This window comes from Oreochromis niloticus, linkage group LG6, assembly GCF_001858045.2.
Source record: "Oreochromis niloticus isolate F11D_XX linkage group LG6, O_niloticus_UMD_NMBU, whole genome shotgun sequence".
NCBI classification, from domain to species: Eukaryota; Metazoa; Chordata; class Actinopteri; order Cichliformes; family Cichlidae; genus Oreochromis; species Oreochromis niloticus.
In genome coordinates this window covers 37,900,928-37,924,761 of record NC_031971.2, presented here as the reverse complement: position 1 = coordinate 37,924,761, position 23,834 = coordinate 37,900,928, and the positions used below count along the sequence as shown (strand labels likewise).

Below are 23,834 nucleotides of genomic sequence, written 5' to 3'. Positions count from 1 at the left end.
CATAGCAACCACCAAAATGCTAACACTGAGGCTTCAGAAAGGGACTCCACAAGCAACTATGCTACAGTCACACTGGGGGGGGGGGGGGGGAGACAGTGCTTGGGAACTGAACTGCAGCAAGACCAAAATAAGTGTGACCACACAGAATGAACATGAAATCAGTCTGTTGCCATTTTCAAAGCAGGTCTGCTGATTCAAAACGGCAATAAACCAGCATTAAGATAGAGTCAGTCAAAGCACAAAATTAGTTTTAGCTGAACGTTACGCTCAATTCTTTTCTGACTTCTCAGACAGTCCAACCAATGAGCAGCTGCCTCAAACTTGGCTATAAAAATAATAACATTCAAATCAGTAAATCCAGTCAAACTCCTTTTGGGTAGATTTTTGAAGTATTTGTATTTTCTTGCTGCTTGGTCTAATAAATTTGTTAAGGACACTTATTTGGAGACAGGCTGGGTTCCAATAGACAACTTGTGTAATCATCTTGTGATCAAAAGCAGTAGCCTGGTTCCCACAACTATTTGCAATCTGTCCCCAAATATAAACCAATTGATTGCAGTTGCTGGGAAACCAAAGGTCAGGTTTTACATCCTACTCAACAGAAGGTTGTTGTGCTATTCTTGCTCTGGTGTGACTGAGCCAAATCAAAGTCAGTCTTTAATACACAGTTTGTGATAAAAGCTTTAAAGACCCGAACATAACGCACCTTGTATGCTATGCTATTGAGGACCTTCATGGCCAGATCTGACACTTCAGGAAAAGGGTCTGCAGCCAGGTGAAGCAGCACTCTCCAGATCTGAGTGTAAACACTGTTGAAGGACACGCCTAGAAGAGACAAACAAAACGAGAAAAATTCAGCTTGGAAGCAAAGTTTTAAACAACAGACACAAATCACACACACTGAGAAGATTAACACATGTACAAAACACCCACACACTCATACTGTACACCTCACTCTGATGTAGATCTTAAAATTCACTTCCAAGTTCATTACAAGAAGAGCTAAGTGCTCATCTCATTAGCTTCATGCTACCCTCTCCGGTCATTTACCTCTCCTGCAGTTGTTATAGGTTTTTTTGGCTGGCAGAGGGAAACGGACCTCTGGTGTAAGCTAATGTACACAATTAATCAACGCACAACACACACACGCAACAAACAGCTGGCTCTCCGCATCCACCGGAGCTCCACTGCCGAGAACTGTTGCTGTTATCATGAATACAAATGAACAAAGCATTTCCTGTTGTCAAGGTGTTTTTGTTCACGCGTCATTATATTTTCTTCTGCGTCGTCTTTGCAGTGAATGTGACAATTTGCTGATTTTCTCTGAAGCTTGTTTGTTGTTCTTTGAACTTTCTCCTCTCCTCCTTCTGTCATTTTCACAAGAGTTTCTTGCTGACAACAGTTTGTTTGGGGGCACCACCAGCCTGTTGTGTCTCTTTGTGTTAGAATGAACTCTTTTTCTTATTCAAACTCACCCTAGATTGTGAGCCTTTACTTGCTCCTGCATGCTGTCCTTACTTAGCCCTCTTCCTGCTGCAGCTCCTTTTCTACTCTAGCTCCATCTAAAAGTCCTTCGGTCTGTCAGCTTCAATCTGCCGTCTTTCTCAGTGTCAGGCACTGGGACATTTGGCAGTCCCCAGCTGTTGCCGTTTCTCATTTTGAATTGATTATTCCCTCCTTCTTCTCAGATCTCTCCGACTATGAAGGTAGCCGTGCAATTTGACCTCTAAGGATGACCGCTGTCACGCTCTACCCTGCCCAAGTCTCCACTTTTCTAAAAATCCAGGAGTTATAAACCCTGCGAGGTAACGAGAATGACTGAAGTCTGGACCCACTAACTGAGACTTCCTGCCAGAAAGTGCTTCAAACAAGGGAGACAAAAAGGGCAACCGCTCCCCCCAAAAATGGAGGAAGACAGAAGGCAGCAGCCAGGGGATGGATGCAATATGAAACATGTGGTGTCGGTGCAGCGAAACCAAACAGAGTGCAGAAGGAGGGGAAAAGAGAACAGAGACGGATCATACATTTCAGAAGCCTCTGTGCTCTGACATATGACAGAGAGTGATCAAAAAGGCAAGATACAAAGAGAGAAGACGAAGAATAAGTAAGAAAAAAAAGCATCCTGAACAAGGAGGGAGAGATGAAGTGACAGAGAGAGCAAGAGTGACTGCGGAAGGAAGAGAGCGAGGGAGTTAAAGAGGTGATTAGACTGCAGCCTGAGGGCCAGGATATGATTAGCGACAGCTAGCCAGCGTGCTAGCTGCTGCAGTAAACAGCCACTTGATAAATGTGAAATACGGCTCCTCTCCCATTTAACTGCTGCGCACAAATTACCAGTGCACCATCCCTACACAGCCCACATGAAAGAACGTGACGGTGAATATCATTCACTGGCTGAGCACTGCAGCACAGCCTTGTCCTGACGTGACACTGCTGTCGTCCGAAGTCTTGTGCAGAGAGAAATGGATGTACAGTAGTAAAGATGTTAACCGCTGGCTAAATGAACCACTGCATCATTTTTTTATAGCCTCTACCAATTCTTGCAGATGACATAAATTACCTTTAAAACTGAATATCATTTTTTGGGAGCTATAAATGGCTGAAACATAAAAAGTACATCAGAATGTCTGAAAGCAGTGAAGGACCTCGTGTGTGTAAAATATATTTTTAATATATTTCAGAGCGAGAAGTAAGCAGTGTAAGCAGCACCAAATCATACCTGCGGTGCTCTTTAAATGGGAGACTGCCTCAAACACACTGACAAAAGTGAATTTAAGCTTCTGATGTAACAAATTTGAAAGTCGGCCCAGGCAGACGAAAAGTCTGCATTAGTCATGGGCTACCTTAGATGCACAGCTTCACAGCTTTGGTCTGGAATGAAAATATCAGCACGGTTCACAGAGCGTGAACCTTACTGACTTTTGTATATGAGCTTTTCTAGCACCATCGCAAAGATGAAACGGTTGATGTTGTCTTTGTCAACTGCTGTACGGATGGACGTGGTGCAGCTATTCAGGGTCGTTAGAGGGCGAATGGCTGTAACGGCTGAAATAAATACTGCATCCAAAAGGAAGTAACCTTTATGGACAGAACTTAACCAAGGAAAGGGCTTTGTCCACCTTCGTGGTTACGAGATCAGTTTTTTGCAGATGATGTGGGCTGCTGACCTCTAGCTTACCTTACACCATGAGGTTTGGATGAAAGCTCGATAATTCTAAATTTGAGACCTGCTTTGAGTTGGGGATTAAATGTTGCATACGGTGGAGTTAAAGCACCTCAGAGTGCAGTTCAGAACAGAGGAGGTGGTTGACAAGTGGGCTGCTGTACCAGTCTGTTGTGGTGCAGCTTATCAATCTAAGTTCACCCTGGAAACAAGACGCAGACACGACAATCCTCAACAGTGTGTCTGGGTTTGTGTTTAGAGGTGGGGTTAAGTGCTAAGTCAGACAGGAGGAGATTTTATGCATGGACAGGATGGCTCCAAGGTGAGGTGTCTTAGAAATGTCCACCTGGGAGAAGACCTCTGGACAGACCCGTGTGGCCTGCCTGGGAGTGCCTCAGTATTCCTGGACAAGATAGGGAGGCGGTAGCAGGGAGTCAGTACAGCTCTGCTTCAACTGTGACCCAGACTCAGAGAAGCAGTACTGCATGTATGACTGCATGTATAGATGCCACAAGCTGCAAATGCGCAATATGCATCAAGTTTCAGTACTGTATTGTCTTTTATAAAGATATTTTACATAAGCCGTGTGTCCATGTTTTCTTCAGATTACTTATCAACAATGTTCAGCACTAAATCGAGGAACGATAAATCAGGCAGACACCTAAAGACCTTACACCCCAAAACAGTGTCCTCCAAGCACAACATCCAAGACTTTATGTTACTGAAAACAAAAGATTAAAAACAACCTCTGAACCTCAGCTGAAGCCATATTAGATGTTTATGCCTCACAAATGAACCTCCCAGCTTGGTGGTAATTATAATAACAAATAGTAAGTCCATCAATCAGTGCTCTGACCCTGGCCCACAGCACACTTTTATTACCCTGTTGGTTTTGTGCAGGCAGACTCCTGCAGCTGCTGCGTTCAGCATTTCAATCTGTTCCAAAATGCAGGCCTATAATACACGTACCCTCTCAACATTTCTTTGTTTGCAGATAGATGAGATAAATCAGTGGATGCATGCTGCTGTTTACCACAAAGTGAGAAACAAGTTAATGCTTTTTGTTTCCAGTTGAGATGAAAAAGCAAGCCCCAAGGGTCTTATGAAAGCAACTTCAAACCAAACAAAGGATGGAAGAGAATAAGTTAAGAACAAATAAATCAGAACGACAATTGAAGTCTCAAATGAGTTAGATAACTGAATCTAAGTGACAAAAGAAATGTAAGAGGCAAAAGCAAATCTAATTCTACACAAATCTGCACTCAGGTAAGCATTTTAGCCCTTTCTTTGTGTCCCAGAAACATCCATTCATCTTCTCTGCCCACTGTGAGAGAAGACGTTTATACCAGCTCGCTGACGGGGGTGTTTGGACTCTGCTCAGCTGTGCTGGGGGAACAGTTTAGCGGGCGAGACGCCAATATGTTTATTTTTTGATTAACCCATTTACATGGACGGGAAGCTCACGCCAGCAGTGCACGCTGAAAAAAGTTTAAATGGGCATCAAATTTTAGATTTGTCAGATAAAAGGGTAAAGAGAGCGAACACTGTGCCAACGTGTTTTTATTGATTTTCTTCATCAAACATTAATTTCCAAGCTTTGGTTTCCTATTGTGTCTGTGCTATTAAAAACATAAAAACATGAAAAACCTCTGAAAATCCCACCAGAACAGCTGGAAGGCCCTGCGGAATTTGACTTCAGGTTTCTGGATTAGCCGAGAAACCCCTTATGTTTCTTTTAGAGAGGAGAAAAAAGCCAGTTTTCAGTACCTTGAAAGAAGAATGAGTGTCTTACAGAATAACTCAGATGTGCGTTTGAGTAGGTCTCTGTGCACATTTACACAGTGGATTGTGTTAAAATAGAGAAGAAACTGGTTTGCTTTCTCCTCAGAGGACCAATATGAAAATAACTAAAACAAAGCCAGTTTTTATTACAATACCTCAAACTACTTTCACAGCAACTTAAATGTATTCTTCAGAGCTCAATTTTATATTTTTGCTGTGCTAAAAGCATTAACTGAGATGTGATGGGGCAGCTGGGAGATTAAGAAAGGTTTCCAAGTTAAAATTTAACATTAAAAAAGCAAAAAAGAGAAAGAGGGAATCCTGAGTTTCACTTTCCTCTTTCCTGTGGGGGTGGAAGTGAGTTAATAGTTGTTCTGCTCACACACAAACTGCCTGTCAGGGCGCATGGCGGAGCCCGCCAATCACCTGCGAGCAGCAGTAAGTGAACAGGGGCGACTTCGGTATGTATCAGGAAAAGCACTTTAACGTCCCAGCCCCCCACTCCTTCTGTGGTGTCCTTTACACATCTGCAAACAGTCTTTGCACTTGCTCTATTCTTGGATTTGGAGCTTTTCCGTCTGTGGCCTTGTTTCAGGGTTACTCTACTGAGGCCTCTCACATGCTTCCTCTTCCTCGCACGTTCTTCAGGTCAGTTATTTCCTTTATTTTTCTCTCACACACAGCCCCCTCGGGATTGTTGCTCATGTGATGACAAATATTGCAACACTGTCCCTGCTGCTGACTGCATCATCCAGCAGGGTTACAGCTACATTAGTCATGCTAATGAACGTCTCCAGATACAGCCGACACACAGTTAGCAAAGCTAATATACAATGAAATGATAAATAAAACGATGATTTTCCAAACAAGCTGCTCATTTTCAAAACCAACAGCCCATCTCAAAGAAGACGACTGGCTTAAAAGTAAACTTGATTAAAGTTATTGTTTCACTTTATGCTAAACTAATTTGCTTTGAGACATCGTAATAGAGCTCTACAAATTTAAAAAACACATCTGAATGTTAAATGATTGTGAAATTGATATAGGTTAGGTGTTTAGAGAACTGCAAAACACAGTCAACAATTAACTGCAACATTAGCATGCTACTGTTGCATGTTGTTCCTCCGCCTGTATCAACTGACTATTTCTTTGCTAGCAAGATAGAACAGATTGCATATTAAGCGAGCAGTTGGATTTTCCATCTTCTGACATCACACCGTCAGCTTACATGTCTGTTATTAGCTATTAGTTGCTTTGCCTGTGAATATAGCTCTGTTAGTGGTCGGTGGACTTGTCAAGATATTAAATAAATCTGGGTTTATAATAGTGCATAGCTGCTGTTATATAATGTTTGTTTACCTTGTGCATGCTGCTTCTCAAATCATCTGTGGTTTTGTAAATGCAAGTGTTGCTAAAGACAGTTATTGTGGCAGATGTGGTTTTGTCTTCGATAGTAAATGACAGTATGTGTGTGTCTAGCCTAGATTTTCTGCATGTTTTATACCAAAATCTTTAAAAAAAACAAAAAAACCCACATTTCACAGTTTGAAAAAGGCTTCTTGCTCTCTTCAAAAAAAATATTCTCTTGGAGACACAGGACGTTACGCAGCGGTGTTTTCTGGTTGAAGAATCACTGCTATGGCTACTGAGCTGAACAGTTTCCTTTTACATCATATGACTAGGCTGCAGCAGGACAGTCCCTTGATAGAGAGAGAGCGAGCTCTGGGTCTTACTGGTGCCGGAGTCAGTGGCTCGAATTGATATGGCTTGGGACCACCATGGTCCTCCACCACATTAATGTCTGCTTCAAGGGACCCTGGAGGGGAAAAGTCATCAACTTCAAAAGAGCCCCCGGGGTCAGAGCTGCCCGGTGCTTCTGTGTCGCTCTCCATTCTTCTCTGGCCTGAGGATCAGTGAGTAACACCTGCCTCACACATCTCACGTCCTCAGTGCCTCCTCAGGATCCTTCTCTACCCCTTGCACACTTTTTAAGCATTTTTCAACATTTACTTAAACATTTCACACCGAAGCCTTGTAGGAAACCACAGACAGAGCTCAGTTAGTACTGGGCATTAGTTACCTATGAGGGAGTTCAGAGAAGAGTACGAGGACACCCGTCGCATTTTGTCGATGGTTTCAAAAGAGAGGATGTACTCGTCGTTGTCAGGACTCCCCAGGGTGCTGCTGGCACTGCTGCTGGTGCTCAAGTTACCAGGAGAGAAGGCTGCTGGTCCACCTGGATGGAGGACAGCGAGAAATTATGAGCATTATAAATGAAATAGGTTGAAAAGGAAGAAAAGGAAGCTGATTAGCTGCTGTAAATGTGCCATTATTTACACTAAAAAAAGAAAACAAAACTGAACAGTGTAATCAACAGCCAATCAAGTGTGAAATGTGTAAACTTAGAGGCCAACGTCAGGTTGCTCATAACTTCATTTCAGACGTCAGATCCACTCGTTTCCTGCTGTAACTACCATAAACACCACTCATTACTCTGACTCACACAACTCCAACTCCCATGCATGGGCCAAACAAACTGCAGGCTGAAATGTGGAAATGGAGATTGGTAGAGAATGGAAATACATTCTGCTCGGTGCTTATTGATGATAAACACCCCTGTGCATTGGAATAAGCACCGAGAATGTGAATTAGAAATGGTGTCAGCAGTAGGTTAGGCACTTCACCAAGTGCCAGTGATTTAGCGCCACTCAGGGCTTAGTCATTGCTCAGCCTGGCAGTGGTAGACAGAGAGAGGGCAGCTAGCTTTGGCTGTCTGAATCACTGAACACTGACACAAACAGGAGGTCACAAGCTCAGTAATGACAGTGAGTTGTGCTTGAAAAGCCCTGGACCCTCGTGCTAGATTTACATGGCTACAGCTTAAATTATTCCATGAATATTTTGATTAGCATTAGGTTTTTTTTATTGCAGTAAAAAGTTTTTACTCACACTTTAACTTCCCTTTTTTAAAGAATCCTTTCTAAATATGAATAAAAAGAAAAGTTCACAAAAGGTTTTCTGAAGCGAACAAAGCTTTTTCTTGAAGTTACGTCTGTTTGAAAAGCAGAAAATAAGCGTGACGGGTTGAAAAACTCAATTTCAGTCCGTACAGCTTTTCCAACTTTGCCCCTGTTTTGTGGTTGTCACGCTGATGGTCATCCCAAACCACCAGGAAGGATAGAAATGGACAATAAAGCACTAACTTACCAAATTACCCTACATTACACCGGTGGCAGATTACAAAAAAAAAACAAGGCAAAACCCCAAAACAAACAAACAAAAAGTTAGAAATTTGAGTCCCAAAAATGATTTTTGGACTGGAGATTAGTAAAGATAAAATACCTGCCAAACAAGTAACATGAAGTAAACTCTGTGAGCTGGCCAAATGTCAGCAAACCCTCCTTGTTAACAGGGAGGATTCACACGTACTCGAGTCCTGCTTTGATGCTCAGGTGCTCACAAGCAAATCAAACTGCATTTATTTAAATACTTCAGATATGCCAAAATATATATCATGTAAAACATATGACAATATTCAGAGTGAGTTGGTTGCTTGTGCAGCTTGTCATTCAACATCAAAACAAAAGAGACGTTGATCACTGAGGTGAATAATCACCCTGTTAAAAACAAAGGCAGCTGGTCTGGCTCATGCTGACTGATAACTGAACCTCTGTTAGTCTGTCTTGTCAGTGATTGGCTGCAAAGATCTCCTCCCCGGTCACCCAGAGTCATACAGTGCAGTATGCCTTTGGTTTAAAGTTCAGCACCATGGACAGCTCCCCATTTCCACTGGTGATCAGGCTGAGATGAGAGCTGCTCATGATTTAGGCCGCTCTGAACACTCGATTTCCTTAACATGGTTATCTCAGTCATCTATTTATTGTCGCTGGCTCTGAGGGAAGGTGGCCTTAAAGACAGACGATGACCTGAGGGGCAGCACCAATGCTGCCCGATATAAGATAAATAAGGATTACTCTGCACTCTGAATCATGCAAAGCTGCTCAGGCAAAGTAGCATTTAAATCGTGGACTTGAAAAAGAGCCTAATAGAAGTAAGAGGAAACAGAAAAAAATACTTTTACTTTAAATCAAAATTTAAAAGAAAATGGAGAGGTGAAACTGAACACTAAGATGAAATTTATAACATTTATAGCTGAAAAATTCTCAATAATCATCAGCCAGTGCAAAGGTTAGGGGAACCAACATGAAGCAGCAACAATTAAAAACTTTCATTTAGCTGGATTTGACAAGTTTAGTGTAAAAAAAGTCTCTCTTGGTAACTTTGATGCAGTTTGACTCACTAGGTTGGCGTGCCCTCCACAGCAGAGTGTTAGTTAGCATGAAGAAGTGATTTTGGATAGGGATTTCTTTGGGAAAGGGCCAAGGTCCACCTCTGAATAGCAAACATACACTTACACAACAAAATACTGCAGGCGTACTAAATATTCTCTGGGTGTTACGCTTATGCCTAACATGACACACGAGTGTCGAGTTAAGCATCGTGACAAAGATGATGTGAAACTGGTATTTTAAAAAAAAATGTTTTTTACATGTGAGAGCTGGATTCGAATCAACAAGCTGAAGAACTGTGCCTGTTTGGAAACCTGGTCACGACCTCTCTGGTGGTTGTGAAACCTCTTATTAATGCACACTGAGTCACACTCAGGAATAACAAAATGCAGAAGTTAGCCTGAAGAATAACATCCAGAGTCCGCAGCTGATGTAGAAGACGAAAATCTAGTAGAATGTGATATTTCTCTTTCTTTGAAATAATTCAATTTATTAAGCTCTATAAATCTATGTCTTAATGCAACCCGCATAAAAAAAAAATCATTCTTAAACTCGACTTCATTTTATTTCTCTCTATTTTACACACATTAATTTGCCAGCACTCTACTTCCTGTCGCTCGGTCTTACCCTCTTCATTGAGGTTGAGGTTCTGCAGACTCTTGTTCAGGTTGCGGGCAGTGGTAGCAGTTCGGATGTTGGTGTAGGAGTTCACTGATCGTAAGCGAGGGATGGCTGGGCTGTCCCTCACTGGAGTCAGGTTACCGGGCTCTGAACGTGAAATGCAGTAAAGCACATTAATCAGATCACAGATTTTCCCAAACAGGTAAAAATGATTAGGTTTCCCAGTCTGACCCAACTCAATCAATGTGGGAACTTTATAACCTAAAATAACTACTTAAAAAACTGTTTAAGTGGTTTTTCCGTTTCTGACTAAGAACTTTTGAGAATTTTGACTCAAGTCCAAATCTAATTTCTCAGGTAAACAGCTGTACACATGTTTGCCATGTACGCGACAACAGTTGAGATTTTTTTGCCTTAAGAAAAAAAAAATCGTGATTTGCTGGTTCACCTTCTCCTCGTTCTAAACTGAGCCTAAGCTGTGCTGTTATAATTTGAATCTGAGCAAAAGTGAATTATGTCCTGTGAAACAAGCCGTCATAAAAAATGGAAACAACAAATTCAAACAGATACTTCATAAACTCACTCATCCCAGTCGACCCACTCTCCCTGCACACACCTGCATACAGGAGAGGTATGACTTCAGCTTTCAATCCTCTGACCCCTGCTAAATTTGATCTCTTACCACTGATACATAAATATCCTGTAAATTAAGCCCGATCTGTATCACAGGGAACATCAACCTTATTCAAATGATTATAAAAAAGTCATATTCTGGGTCAAGAGTCATTCAGATTACAACACAATGAAAATCCCAAACTAGGTTTTGGCCTACGAGTGTACAAATCCCACATACTCAAAATCTGACACAGTGACTCTGATTAAAGGAACTGCTGACCACATACCCGCGGTGTTGGCCGGTGACGGCACGGAGTAGTTCTTCTCTTCTTCTATAAACTGGAGGGCAACAGTACAGAAGTTGCTCTCATATTGGACGACCAGGTGACTCAGTGCCACCACCAGCTCCTGCCAAATGCATATGCAAAAGATACAACATCAACCATGACGGTCATTCAGTTTGTTTTAGGTGTAAGGTGACAAAGGAGCAAACGTCCTCCAATTCAAATGTTTTTATTGGTTTATTTTTGGATGTTTTACCTGTCAAAAAACAAAAAGCTGTCTGATTAACAGTCTTTTCTCCAGACACATTTGTTAGCAACTCTTAAACAAATAGACTTTTTGGGTTTTTATTTTTCATGGTTATCTTAAAAAATGAAATGTTGTTTAAAAAATGAAAATTTCTAGTTTCACAAGTAACAAAGAGCAGCCAGGTGCAGGAACTTATCAATACCCAGTAGGCCACACACAGGCCACAGTTATTGTTAGAGAATTGTGGATCAATATGGTTGTCATTGTGCAAGATGATTAGATCTTTAAATAATCTCAAATGCACCAGTATACCAGTGATCTTAGTGGAACTGTAGTTTAGTCTTTCTAGGTCTAGTTTTAAGTCTATGTCCTTCTGTTGTTTTTGCACATTTTTAAATTCCCAATTTCTACATTTATCAGTTTGTAAATATATTTTATGCGAGTGTCTGTCTGTGTGTTGTAGCGACCTTTCGGACCACAGGGCTGCCATCGTTGATGAGCTGGGCCAGCATCATGGCCACGTTGTGGTCGATGGTGGTGGAGTGGTCCGTCCTCTCAGCAGAGTTCCCCACAAACGTCCCCAAAGCAAAGACAGCCGCACACCTCACCTGCAACAGCACAAACCAAACGGCGCCTTGAGCTTTCTCTCCTCCTCGTTCAGTAAAGATGTTAAAAGTTAAAAGCTGGCTTCGCTGTGGTTTAGTCTCCACAGGAAACGCTGTAACACACAGCTCTACCCTTTTATTTATTTTTACCTGACAGTGATTTTGGGGTTCGGCTGTTTGCCCCAAAAACCAAATATTCCCTCAGCAAAGTGATACAAAAATATTTGAATGTCTTGTGGAACCAGTGGCGAAGAGTTTTAGAGGTAATTATAGTTCAATATTCTCTCACTGCATCAGTATGAAATTCAGAGATTAACAGCACTGTATGCTTCGCTGAGCTGTATTTTGTCCCACTCACTAACTCATTACTTTTTCTACGCTGCCTCATTGGATGTTTAATCTAAACCTGCTTTGCCCAAAAGGAATTTCCCATCAGGGACCGGATTCACAAACCAAACCTTATTACCGCACAAGAATGAATATTTGGTTAGTTTTTTTTCCTGTTTTGGCGACAAAAAAACCCCAAACCCCAAATCACTTTTTAGGAGGCGATTAAATTTCAGGACACAGCTGCAGTGAAGCTAAAATAAACAGATGTTACTTTGTTGTAGTTTGCTCCAATTAAAGAGGTTCAGCTCAAACAGTTCAGATGAACATTTCGTAATTCACTTCCTAGAAACTGGAATGACAGAATATGAATAAAAGCACTTTGATCTGAAAGATGATTAAAACACAAGACTTCCCCTTAATGCAGGAACAGATGAAGCACCACAAACACTCATGCAATCTGATATCATCACACACAACAGGGCTTCAGTTAATGCTGAATAACTTCACCCTGTACACTGAGAGGTGCTGATTAAAATCAGAAAATCCAAGATAATCTTTAAGACAATAGTTACAGGAAAATGCAACATGTCATAGACACTCACTAATTTATTAAGTACACCTTCAGGACCGCCTTAGCACAGATTCAACGAGGTTATGAAAACATTTCTCGGGGATTTTGTCCATAATGACTTGATAGCATCACATGGCTGCAAATACACAATGAGAATCTCCCGCTCCACCACATGCCAAAGGTGTGTTACCGGATTGAGATCAAGTGAATGTAGAGGACATACGCATGCAGTGAACTCATTGTTATGGTGAGTCAATCTCAGCAGTGTCTGAAATACTAAGACCAGCCCGTCCGATACCAGCAATCATCCCACATTCAAAGTTACTTAAATCACATTTCTGTCACATTCTGATGTTCACTTTAAACTTCAGCAGGCCGTCTTCACTGTGCTTAATGCCTAAATGCATTAAGTTTCTGCCAAGTGATTGGCTGATTAAATATTTGGGTTAACAAGCATTTCAAACGGTGTACTTAACAAAGTGAAAGGTCAGTATAGGTTATAGAGAGTTGTACTGCAGGGGTTTATATTAGAGGATGTTGTCAGAAACGGAACATAAAAGGTCCCGACGACAATAAAAAACAGTTTCATCTCACAACACAAAGGAAAATAGTCACAAATTTGAATGTCGTGCATTTCAATGGGAAATATATTTTCTGTCTGCAGCACAAATTTAGTTTAGACAAAGCAGGAAAGAAAAAAAGCAATTGTATTTTTCCCCAAACCACAATGTTATTCCAAACTAACACGCTGGTTTAAATTCCTGATCCTACCCAAGTCAGTTTTAGCATCTAAACCTAAAAAAGTAAAAGATCTTCAATTAATAACATATTATGGCTTTTAATAAATGGAAAACATTGGTTTTGTGTAAATAGACACAAATGAGTACATATAGAATAGAATAGAATAGAATAGAATAGAATAGGCAGGAATAAATAGTTATGTGAGACGGGAGAGACCTGACAATAAAGCTGTAAATTTTGTGTTTAAGAACATGAATGAACAGATTTGAATTCATGGCTATTTCACAACTGTCACAAGACTGTATTAAACAAGGAGGTATGAGACACCATGCATCCATAAAAAAATTAATTAAATAAAATTAAAACATGTGCTACTAAAGTGGTGCTTTCCTTTTAAAATGGACTTCGATTAACCTGATAAACATTATTCTGAATGGAGGAGCAGGCGTAGGAGGAATGTTTTTCCTCAGCTCGAGTGAGCTCTGATTGAGGATTTTGTCTGTATATCTGTGTGTTTGTGGGCCGCAGAACCATGTACGATTTTAGATGCCATCTTAATTCTGTCCCCTCAGACTTTTGCTTAAATGTAATTAAACTCTTTGCACAGTCACTTAGCTCTGTGCATCTTCACCTACTTCCAGAAGCCTCTGCGCATACACACGCACGTTTCCATCTCTTCAGACTTTTAAAAAAAATTGACTTTAATTCCTGAATTAATTTCCCCAGCTACAACCCAAAAATAAAAGTAGAATATTTGTTGAATAATTTTATTTCACAGGGTCTTGTCCTCAAAAGAGAAGTGCAGCCTACAATGTGGCTGTGCAACGTGAGCAAAGCAACTATCAAAACACAAATAATCTTTTAAATGTTTGAATTTAACACAAGGAGAGCTTTAAAACGCAGTAACCCATCTGTGAATGCACAATTTCTCTACAGTTTGATCAGAATCAGTCAGTTGGAGCTTTCAGTGGGCTTAAACAAACCAACACAACATGTGTGGGGGCACAGATGCTGTCTGCAGACCTCAGTTTCAAGCCCACAGCCAAAGCAGCTGTCTGCGCTGGGAAGGACGACGCTACTGAGCCAGGAACAGATGTTCCCTGTGTGGCGTGTGTGAACAGGGGGCACCGAGTGTCTTGGTGAACTTCAGGGCAAACTCACACTGACTGTCCCTCTGGTCCACTCATGACCCAGTCAGATACTGACCATCCAGTTTCAGAATCGTTGCGTGGGTTAAAAGCCAGCGTGGGTTGGTGTTAAAGATTGAGCGAGTGCACTGAACAGGGCACTCCCGCAGAAAACAAACATGCTTTAAACCTTTTCTAACAAACACGCTGCATCCCTGAAGTTTTCTCAACTCCACCTGGAGGTGTGCAACAACGCAAATGTCTGATTCAGTTTTTAAGCTGCTGGCTGCCTACAACAAAGTCTAAAATAATAATGGTCCAGAGAATTCACAGCATGTGACTGGACTCACATCTGATGTGGACAAACTGTGGACTATATCGTGATGTGATCCTCCCGACACCAAAGCTCATTTGTGACTCAGGAGGCACTGAAAATACAGACATTTGCTAACATTTGTTACCACACATCAGTCCAAACTGTGGAGAGCCTAATAAATACATTCATGGTCTGTTTGTGATTTTTCTATAATTTCATGTTTATTTTTAGGACTTCTAAGAAGAGACAGATTTAAAAACACCGGCACAGTAAAACAACTGAATAGTTAAAATTACAGACAGCATGGAATATCAATAAAAATGTCTCATTATAAATTTATGACATTTGTCATCTTGGACATCAGAATATTTTTGGGAAGCTTGATGATGTAAAAGTTCAGAGAAAAATGTCTTTAAATGAAAGGAAGGGAAATCTTTTCATTTCCTGTCCACATTGTTTTCATTCTTTATCATTTCTTACAAAAAACTTTGCTGTTTTTGAGTTTTGTAAAGGGAAGTCTGAAAAGTCATTTTTCTTTTTTCACTGCCTGACCGCTGATATTACATTTCAAAAGTAAAAAAACCCCAAACTCTTAAAATATTCTCTTTATTTAGCTGCACTCTAGACTATAGTTTTAGTTGAGATGCCTTTTTCTTATACAACTCTTCTAAGACTCTCATCCAAATGAAAAATTTAACCAGAAGTCAAAATATTCTGATGCATGCAGAGGTCGATCTGTATATTCTGCCACCTCGTGGTTGCGATGCTCTTGCAGCAGCAGTTTGAGAATCTACAGGTGCTGCTGTGACAGCAGAGGGGCTGTTGGACTCCAGATGTTAGCCAGTGGTCACCAGTTAATGTTTGTCATACAGATTTTGTGTTAACTGTCACCCAGAAAATCAACAGATCTACTGGAATGTCGTTTTTTTCGTCAGTACATTAAAAAACAAAACAAAAAAACAACAAACAAGGCTTCTTGGGCTGAATCGTGTAATACGTATTTGCACGCTGACCTTTTTAGTCACTAATTCAAGTGACACAACCTGTGAAATATTCTACTGACAGCAAAAATCCCCCCAACACAAAAAACTAACTGTGAGTGAGAGTTCCTTGAGGCAGTTTGGAGGAAACACAGTTACAGGCCCAAACAGCAGCTGGTCAATCATCCTAACTGACACCAGTTTTCACTGGCTGCAGGCCATCGGGCCTTTGATTATGTTAAACCCTGGACAGGTTACAATGGTCCGAGCAACTAACAATATGCTTCACAATAAAGTCAGTTAACTGAGTTATTTGATCCACTCACCACAACTTCTGAAAAAAAAAAAAAAAAACTGTTCATGTGTTAGGAAAGACGTTAAGAAACTGCTATTACTACTAACTTTCAGTACTTCCCTTGAATCCTGTGTAGGTGTCTAGACTGCAACAACAGGTCGACAAGACTTTTACTGAACTAAGATAAGAATCAGGGCAGAAGTTTCAAGGTAACATTTCTTAGAACATGAAGATCTGTCTAAAAATCTGGTTTAATTTAAGTTGAAGAACTAAATCTGAAGGTTATGCATATTTTGGAAATGAAGCTGCACTGCTCTTCCTTTTTTCCTCAAACGAACGTCTTAATCATTTGTAAAGACTTTCTGGCATTAGACACACCGCGTGCAACACTTAAACTGTGGTACATAACGTCTCACCTCTGGAATAGGATCCGAAAGCAGAGTGTAGAGCTTCTCGTGGGCGCTGTCGCGAACCCCACACCAACGCGCAGGGTCAAAGTTCTGCCAGATGCGTCCCAGGCAAATAGCCACCCACTGGCGGAGCAAGGGGTGGGGGTCTGACAGCTGCTCCAGGCAGTTCGCTATCAGATTGCCCTGCAGACAGGCCTCCTGGAGGGGAGAGGAGCAATGCAGAATGAGTGATGAGTGTACGAGATGCAGAGATGTGAAGCTTTTGGTTATAAAAGGGGGCGCACCTGCAGATGAGTATATCTGATGAATTTGAGAGAGACTGACAGAACCGTGGGAGCTGAAACAACATCACTGAATTACTCTCATTTGGATCCGTCGTGAGACGCTGGACTGTGGTAGTTAACAATAACCTTCCCATTAAATCTAATAAAATACAATATCTGCAGTCATCTCGAGCAGCGCACAGGTGTGAAGCTGGGAGCAGACTTGTAGCTCATTAGCCAGTTAATAACCACTAACCTGTAACCTCACACTGTGTGATGGACAAAAAGATGATGAGCTCTGTGGCAGCATGACTTTTTCCTTTTAACCCATTTGGGCTTTAAAAAAAATCATCTGTGAACAAAAGGTAATTGGTTACCAAGTTTTCAGATGGTCCAAAGCACGAGAGGGAAGCTGGCGGCTTTATTTAAAATCATCGTAAAGTTTCTTTTTGATTGATTTTTTTGTCAGAGCACTAACAAGTGTTCTCTCTTTTGTTTTCGCTCCTGTCGCGTTTCTTCTTTTCACAGACTTTTTCAAATGCTGAACTATCATTAATAACACTACAGACTCCCTGTCGTTTCACACACACACACACACACACACACACACAGGCACTGTCTGCTAGCCTGTCTGTGTGTAGTTCACATGTTCAACAGTACAAGATAAAAGTACCCAACCTACAGTGCATGTTCAAACGCTTCATCCCCACAAATGATTAATTGCTATAATACCCAGGACTTTGACAGGTTACTAGACTTTATTCTAAGGCACACATGGAACATGGAAACTTGTCCATCACGGTTTTTCACAGTTCAGTTTTGGCGACATTGTTTCTAAGGGTTCTTTCTTCTTCACCTTGAAGCCTCGTGACTCTTTGCATCACAGTGCACGGCCTTTTTATCACATATGATTCTTTCCTAACACATCGATGAATCTTATATGATCACAGTGACGTCCAGCAGTAGTAAGAACAGGAATTAAATATTTTGCTACCTACAAATGGAATGAATTACAAAAGATTTTCTCATTTCAGTGGAACATTTTAAAAAGTATATTCATGATCATATTTATTCACATGTCTAATGCAGGATTTAATACTAATATTGACACTATTATTAATATTATTATTATTAATAATAATTAATATTATTATGTGATTCTAAATTGCCATTAGCTCCTGGTGTTAGTGATTGTGGTCGCCCATCTCTCACTGTTAGTCATGTGATGGACTGGTGACCCGTCCAGGGTGCCTCACCCCCGCTGAGACATATGGGATAGGAACCAGCCTCACTGCAACGCTGAGTGTTCACAGTAGAGTAAAAAGAGGACAGCAATCTTTTGGATCTAGGAAAAAAGTCGGTTGTTCATTTTTTTTGCTTGAATTTTTGGTCTGCATTTTTTTTGCTGAATAACTGCAAGTAGCTGCATTGACCAACCGGCTGCCTGCATATGATGCGTTTAGGGGAGTTCTGTAAATTACAAAGAAATTACAAAGAAGCCAAATACACCAAATATAACTTCAAATTACAGTCTGATTCTCTGTGCAGTTTACAAAGACCTGTGTGATTATGCACAGCTCTAGTAAATGTGTCACTTCTCAAGTTTTCTTGAAAATTCAACCTCTCTTACACGCACGAACCGCAATAAACGAGAGGGGGAGAGAATCTTCTTTCGTCTCCAACAAATTGAGGCATCATAACAGCGCATCATTTGTCAGCAGCTACACAGCGTAACCCTCCCCACCCTTAACGTTTCTCATCGTTCTCTCGGCTCTGATGGATCCTCCCAGCTGAACCCAGAGAGCTGGAATATTAAGACACCATGGCTCGGTGACATGTTCGCAACAGCGAAACTGCAGTAATGAGTGCTGTTGTTGAAAGGAAGAGGAATAAATAATGGAGATGTGGAGCAGGCAGAGAGTCTCAGTGTAATGTTGAGGATCATCTATTATTTACACAGACCTGTGAGAGAGGTAGGCGCGCTAAGGACACAGGGATACCGGAGAAGAATGGCTGTTTCTGAGCTTGAGAGCACATACAGCTTTTATGATTTGTCACATTTATATACTGTAATGTCGAGAGCGGGAGGAGTGGAGGAGAAATGAATGAGTCAAATAACATTCACAACTAGACAGAAAAATAACCACAGAGACCAGGAGCAAGAGCAAAAGGGAGTGATGGCGGAATATTTCTTTGTGGAATAGAGTGTCAACAAGTGCATGTGTGTGCATGCGTGTGCGTGCGTGTGTGTGCGTGCGTGCCAACTCCATGAAATGACGAGCTACATCCCTACATTGCACCCCTGGACGTTTGATTAGCGTCAGACACAAAAGGCTTCTGGGACTGAACACCGGAGGCCAGCAGCAGGCCGAAGTGACACCTGCGTGATAAAGTGTCACCGCAGAGGTGTGTGGGACGGAAACGGAGATTGCAGAGGTGACTGTGGGTGACAAAGCTGTCACATAACCAATATCTCCCAGAAATACACAACAGACGAGAGAGTGATCTTTCAAAGTGACGGCTGGCCCCGAAAGAAGGCGCCGTTCTGTTGAGGGAAGTGAATGAATATGTTCGCCTATTTGGATTTCTAGCAAGCAAACAGACAGCAATGAAGAAATACAAACGTGTTCAGACATCCTCCTACCTGTCCTGTGGTATAGTTGTTCACAATAACGGCTAAAATGAAGACAGCCATGGTCCGATGCTCAGCCTGAAACAGAATTAAGATTTTACGTCAGTTCCACTCTACGTTTCTCTTTTATCTAAAAAACTAATTTGTTGTGAAGTAGGAGGATAAAGTGGACCTATTATACTTTAATATTCAAGTGGAAAATCTTCATATTAAACAGGGACAAAATTTTAGACAGCAAGGTCAGCATTAGTGCAAACACCTACGACCAAAAAATTCAGGATTCAGACTGCTCAGATTTTTGTGCACCTGCTCGACATCAAGTTTCATGGTTTCCTTTTAGAGGCCAGAGATACAGCTCCAAGCAAAGCACCTTCACTGACCTTCTCCGGTTGACCGCTTCAATTTATAGAGCTTGACCAGGGTCAAGTTCAATATCAGGTTTCAAGTTAAAGAAGGATAAGAGGCGCGTGTTCCTCTCATGCCGCTACACAGAGGACTTAAGCTGAGTTGACTAAAGATGAAGTTTGGAGATGAGGAACATACAAATTTGTCATTAAAAGCTAACTGATTAACAGTTAGCAAATTATTTTGCCATCAAACATGGATCACGTGACTCTTTGCGGGTCACTTTGCTCTGTGTTTTTGCATAGCGATAACAAAACAGCAACATTTTGGATAATTTATAGAAAAAAATCAAATGAAAACGCGTCTGATCGTTAGTGCATCCAGTTTCTGAACTGTTTGCTAATTTACAAGTGAACTTAGTAAATAAATGTCAATTTCTATAATAACGCAATGTCATGAAAACTCTATAAAAAGGGAAATGGCGAGAAGTCACAATAAAAAGATGAAACTAATATTATATTGCTGGAATTTTTGCTTGTATTAATAACTTATAAAAGACAACAGGCATATTTTTAATGCTTAATTTCTTCAAACTTTTATTAAATGTCTGAAACCTTTTCACTACCTACTACAGACTATTATTGTTTCTTAATAGTTGCAGATTTCAGAGGTGGATCCTTCATTTAGGCAGAAAATTTACTAGAGACTGAAGAGTTTAAACACTGTTTTCAGAACGATTTTTAGAGAAGGAACATTAAAGGACTGAAGTACAGCAGCTGGTTGAGAAACTACATGACAGGAGTAACACCAGATAAAGGAATAACATAATAAGTCCACTTCAAGAAACCCAGCAGGAATATTTAAACAGGATTCTGCCTCCTTGATGACGATGGCGGATACTCACAGGCATGTAATTGTCAGCCAACACTGACAGGAAGTACTTGTGGCCGTTGTCTTTCACCAGGTCAGCTTGACACGACTGTGGAAACAGAAAGAAGGAGAAGATGGTGGAGACTTCACAGCAGATATATTATGGGGTATGTTTGTTTCTTTCAAGCAGAGCCTCAAAACCTTGCATGAATACTGATTATAAATGTTATTATTGCAGGAGCGTACGGCCCCGAGGAGGGACTAAAATATGAAACATGGCAGAATTGAGATGTAAATCCTAGATTATTCCTAATTATTTCATCAGTGCCAGAAAGCTATTCCGATGCCACATGCTGCTTCTGTACTTCAGGGTTTATCATGTTTTTCGTCTGTAACACAAAACAAAGTGACGAGCAGTTAAGCTAACCACTCAAGATCAAAGTCTGTCTGATTCAAACATCTTCAAAAAGTGTCGGAGGAGTTAAATCAGATAAATTATTGTAGGAAACAAGAAAAAGTTAATACAAGTAAATGAACCTTTTCCAGTCTATGAAAATAAATATAACAATATAGAATAAACTGGACTTTGAAGTGTGTGAGTGTGATTTTACGTACGCTGTCCACGGCGAGGATTTTAGCCCAGATGAAAACCAGCAGCGGCCGCAGCTCTCTGGCTGAGCTCTGAAGCAGCTTTAACACGTAGGGGAAGATCCCCACGGACAAGGCCTGGGAACACAGAAACAGGCAAACACGGAGCGCTGGTGTTTAGAAAGCTGTATTGATGTTACCGTTATGGGTCAGGCTTTGCTGTTGAACCTGACCGTCCAAGTGTGAAGGCCGAGACGCACCTGTGGTTTGAAAAGTAAACGCGAACACCAGAATGAGAAGTAGCCAAGCACGAGCTGGGAGCCCGAAAGACTTGCTGAAAATACAGCCTGGCTCTGGACTTATTTGACCTTCCAGCTAAAAGAACAAGAGATTCTCTTTTCGAGGAGCGTGTTAACAATGTGGCTATTATACAATATCCAACTAAATAAACTATCCAACAGCAGTGACACCATACTTTGGGATTTTAATCGTAAACTTGTATTGATCTGAATTACAAATGCTAAATTTTAAAAAGATTTTCACTGGAGGTAATTTTACAGATGCAGCAGCGTCCTGTTCATAATAAGATAATAATCTGGTGTTATATGTGTAACTAAAAAAAGCACACAGCTGATGGTTTTACATTCACAGTCTTCAGATGTATCTGCTTTTTTCCCAGTGATGGGCAGCAGCACCTGACTTTAACCCACTAAAAAACACAAATATCTTATTTAAAATATAAATAAGTGAACAAAAAGAAGACAAACTGCTAACAGCATGCTAACTAGCACAGCCAGGTCCACTGCCCATTTTAAAATGCAAGAAATCTAAACAATAACCTTATATTCAGCTGTCATAGTGTTTTTAAAACCTAAAAATTTGCATAACTTAGATATTTTACACATCCTGACACACGTCTTAGTTTCTTTCTGTCTTGGATAAGTGTACAAAAGTGAATATTTTTGAGCTTTGCAAACCTCTAAATCAGTAAAAACAAACTCAGTTTCATATTTCCTTTTAATAAAGAGACAATGATGTAAGTTGTGAGAGGCATGCGTTTGAAGGACACGTGGCGCTCCCTGCCTCCAGTGCTGAGCACAGGATGGAGGGTTATGATCTCATTCGTGTTATTTTTTAAACATTCACAGCAGAACAAAAAACGCACCAGACTGACGGCCCAGGGTCCCAAATCCAGAAACCGTCCGAGCAGGTCCAGAGCACGCAGCCGGTGCACCTGACTCAGGAGGACCTGAAAGAGAGCAGAGGTCAAAGGTCGATGCTGCCGCCTCTGAACTGAGAGGAAGTCTGAGATTAAAGTAGCAGGAGGAGGAAGAACAAGAGGAGAAATGTCGTAGAGGTGCAGTAAAACAGGTGGCTCTCCCACCAGTACTGCTAACACACTGGCACCAGATTTCATGAGTGGGCGGCTGGGTGCGTCCTCTTGGCTGCCATTTTATTGAGATCTTACTGCGATACTGGTACAGGATAATACCTGATTGGGCTTTTTTTTCCTGCAGAGAAATTTTGGCAGCCGCTTAAGCCCCAAAGGAAAATCCCCTCCCCCTTTGAATGATGTAATTGGACTTTTTTGTTGTTAAGTGGGGTTTCATTTGAATTGCTTTTTTTTTTTTAACCAAAGAGACAAAAATAACAGGAACATGCACAGATTTCTGTCCAATAAACTCATTGCCTCTGTTGTTTGCTGCGATCATGCTTACTGCCGCGTGCAGTCAGCCCCACAGGCCGATTCTGAGCCAAGAAAAACCCAAAGCAGCAGAGATGCCAAACGGGATCACGATGTAACGCTTTTGGACAAGTAGAAGTATTTTAAGGATGCATATGTTAAGCGCTAAAATTGTATGCGTGTATGTTTGGTTGGACTAACATTATGTGCAGTGTGCCACAAAGCCTGTGTGAAGGCTGGACACTGGTCCATCCCCATGTGACCACCCTGCAGTGTGTGTGGGAACAAGCATATGGAGGAACCCAGGAATACACACCCACATACACACACACACACACACACACACTTAGACATCTCCAGCGAATCATAATGTATTATTGACTTCCTCTGTGCCTTCGACCTGCAGGGTGTGACCACAGAAACAGATCAGGGAAAGACCGGACAAGGGATGCCTTCAACTCCGAGGAAGTGTGTGGGAACAAGGAAGTGTGTGACGCAGGCGTGTGCTCTGCAGGAAGAAAAAAAGCCACCTGGCAAAAATACTAAAGAAATCCTCCTGATCTGGGTTTAAAGGAAAAAAAAAATCTCATTCCTCATCCAGTCCCCACCCCTTTCCCAATTCTCTATATATTTTTAGATGCATAGTCAGTGTAAAAATGGTCATAGCATGGTGACATCACCCACTAATTAGTGAAGTCTCATAATGAAGCCAGGAACTGAGCAATTTCCCCACCGCCACCTCTTTGGACCCGGACGCGACAAATAAGCAGTAGCTCTGACAGTGAAATCAGGGACACAACATGCCTTGATTATTCTTCCTTAATGACTGTAACAATGACCATAATTCAAAAACGAACTTAATCTTTTATTCAATGTAATCTGAAACTACTGATTGAGCCCAATAAAGTCATCAGGGCAGTTTCCACAGAGGGCAGAGAGAAAAGAAGCTAAGGGCCGTTTTCTGTATGGTGCTAGAACACTGCAGGTCTTTGCACACCCAGGAATTGTCCCTGCCGGCAGGTTTAAGGAAGTCAGAAACTACATCCATCTTTAATATGGTTTACAATTAGACCAGC

The 23,834-nt window shown here is 41.2% G+C and overlaps 1 protein-coding gene across 6 annotated transcripts in view; it reads right to left on the bottom strand.

Annotated features, from left to right (window-relative positions):
- The window catches only part of rptor (regulatory associated protein of MTOR, complex 1), a 188,051-nt gene that overhangs the window by 37,132 nt on the left and 127,085 nt on the right, over nt 1–23,834 (bottom strand). For all 6 annotated transcript variants that reach the window (XM_025908055.1, XM_005470097.4, XM_003447979.5 and 3 more), the window contains 10 exons: nt 22,240–22,323; nt 21,102–21,212; nt 20,521–20,595; nt 19,284–19,349; nt 16,383–16,574; nt 11,469–11,609; nt 10,758–10,878; nt 9,862–10,002; nt 7,026–7,181; nt 707–825 (listed from right to left, as the gene is read on the bottom strand). In XM_025908055.1, coding sequence (XP_025763840.1) covers nt 707–825; nt 7,026–7,181; nt 9,862–10,002; nt 10,758–10,878; nt 11,469–11,609; nt 16,383–16,574; nt 19,284–19,349; nt 20,521–20,595; nt 21,102–21,212; nt 22,240–22,323 — 1,206 coding nt within the window. The remainder of the gene's footprint in view (nt 1–706; nt 826–7,025; nt 7,182–9,861; nt 10,003–10,757; nt 10,879–11,468; nt 11,610–16,382; nt 16,575–19,283; nt 19,350–20,520; nt 20,596–21,101; nt 21,213–22,239; nt 22,324–23,834) is intronic.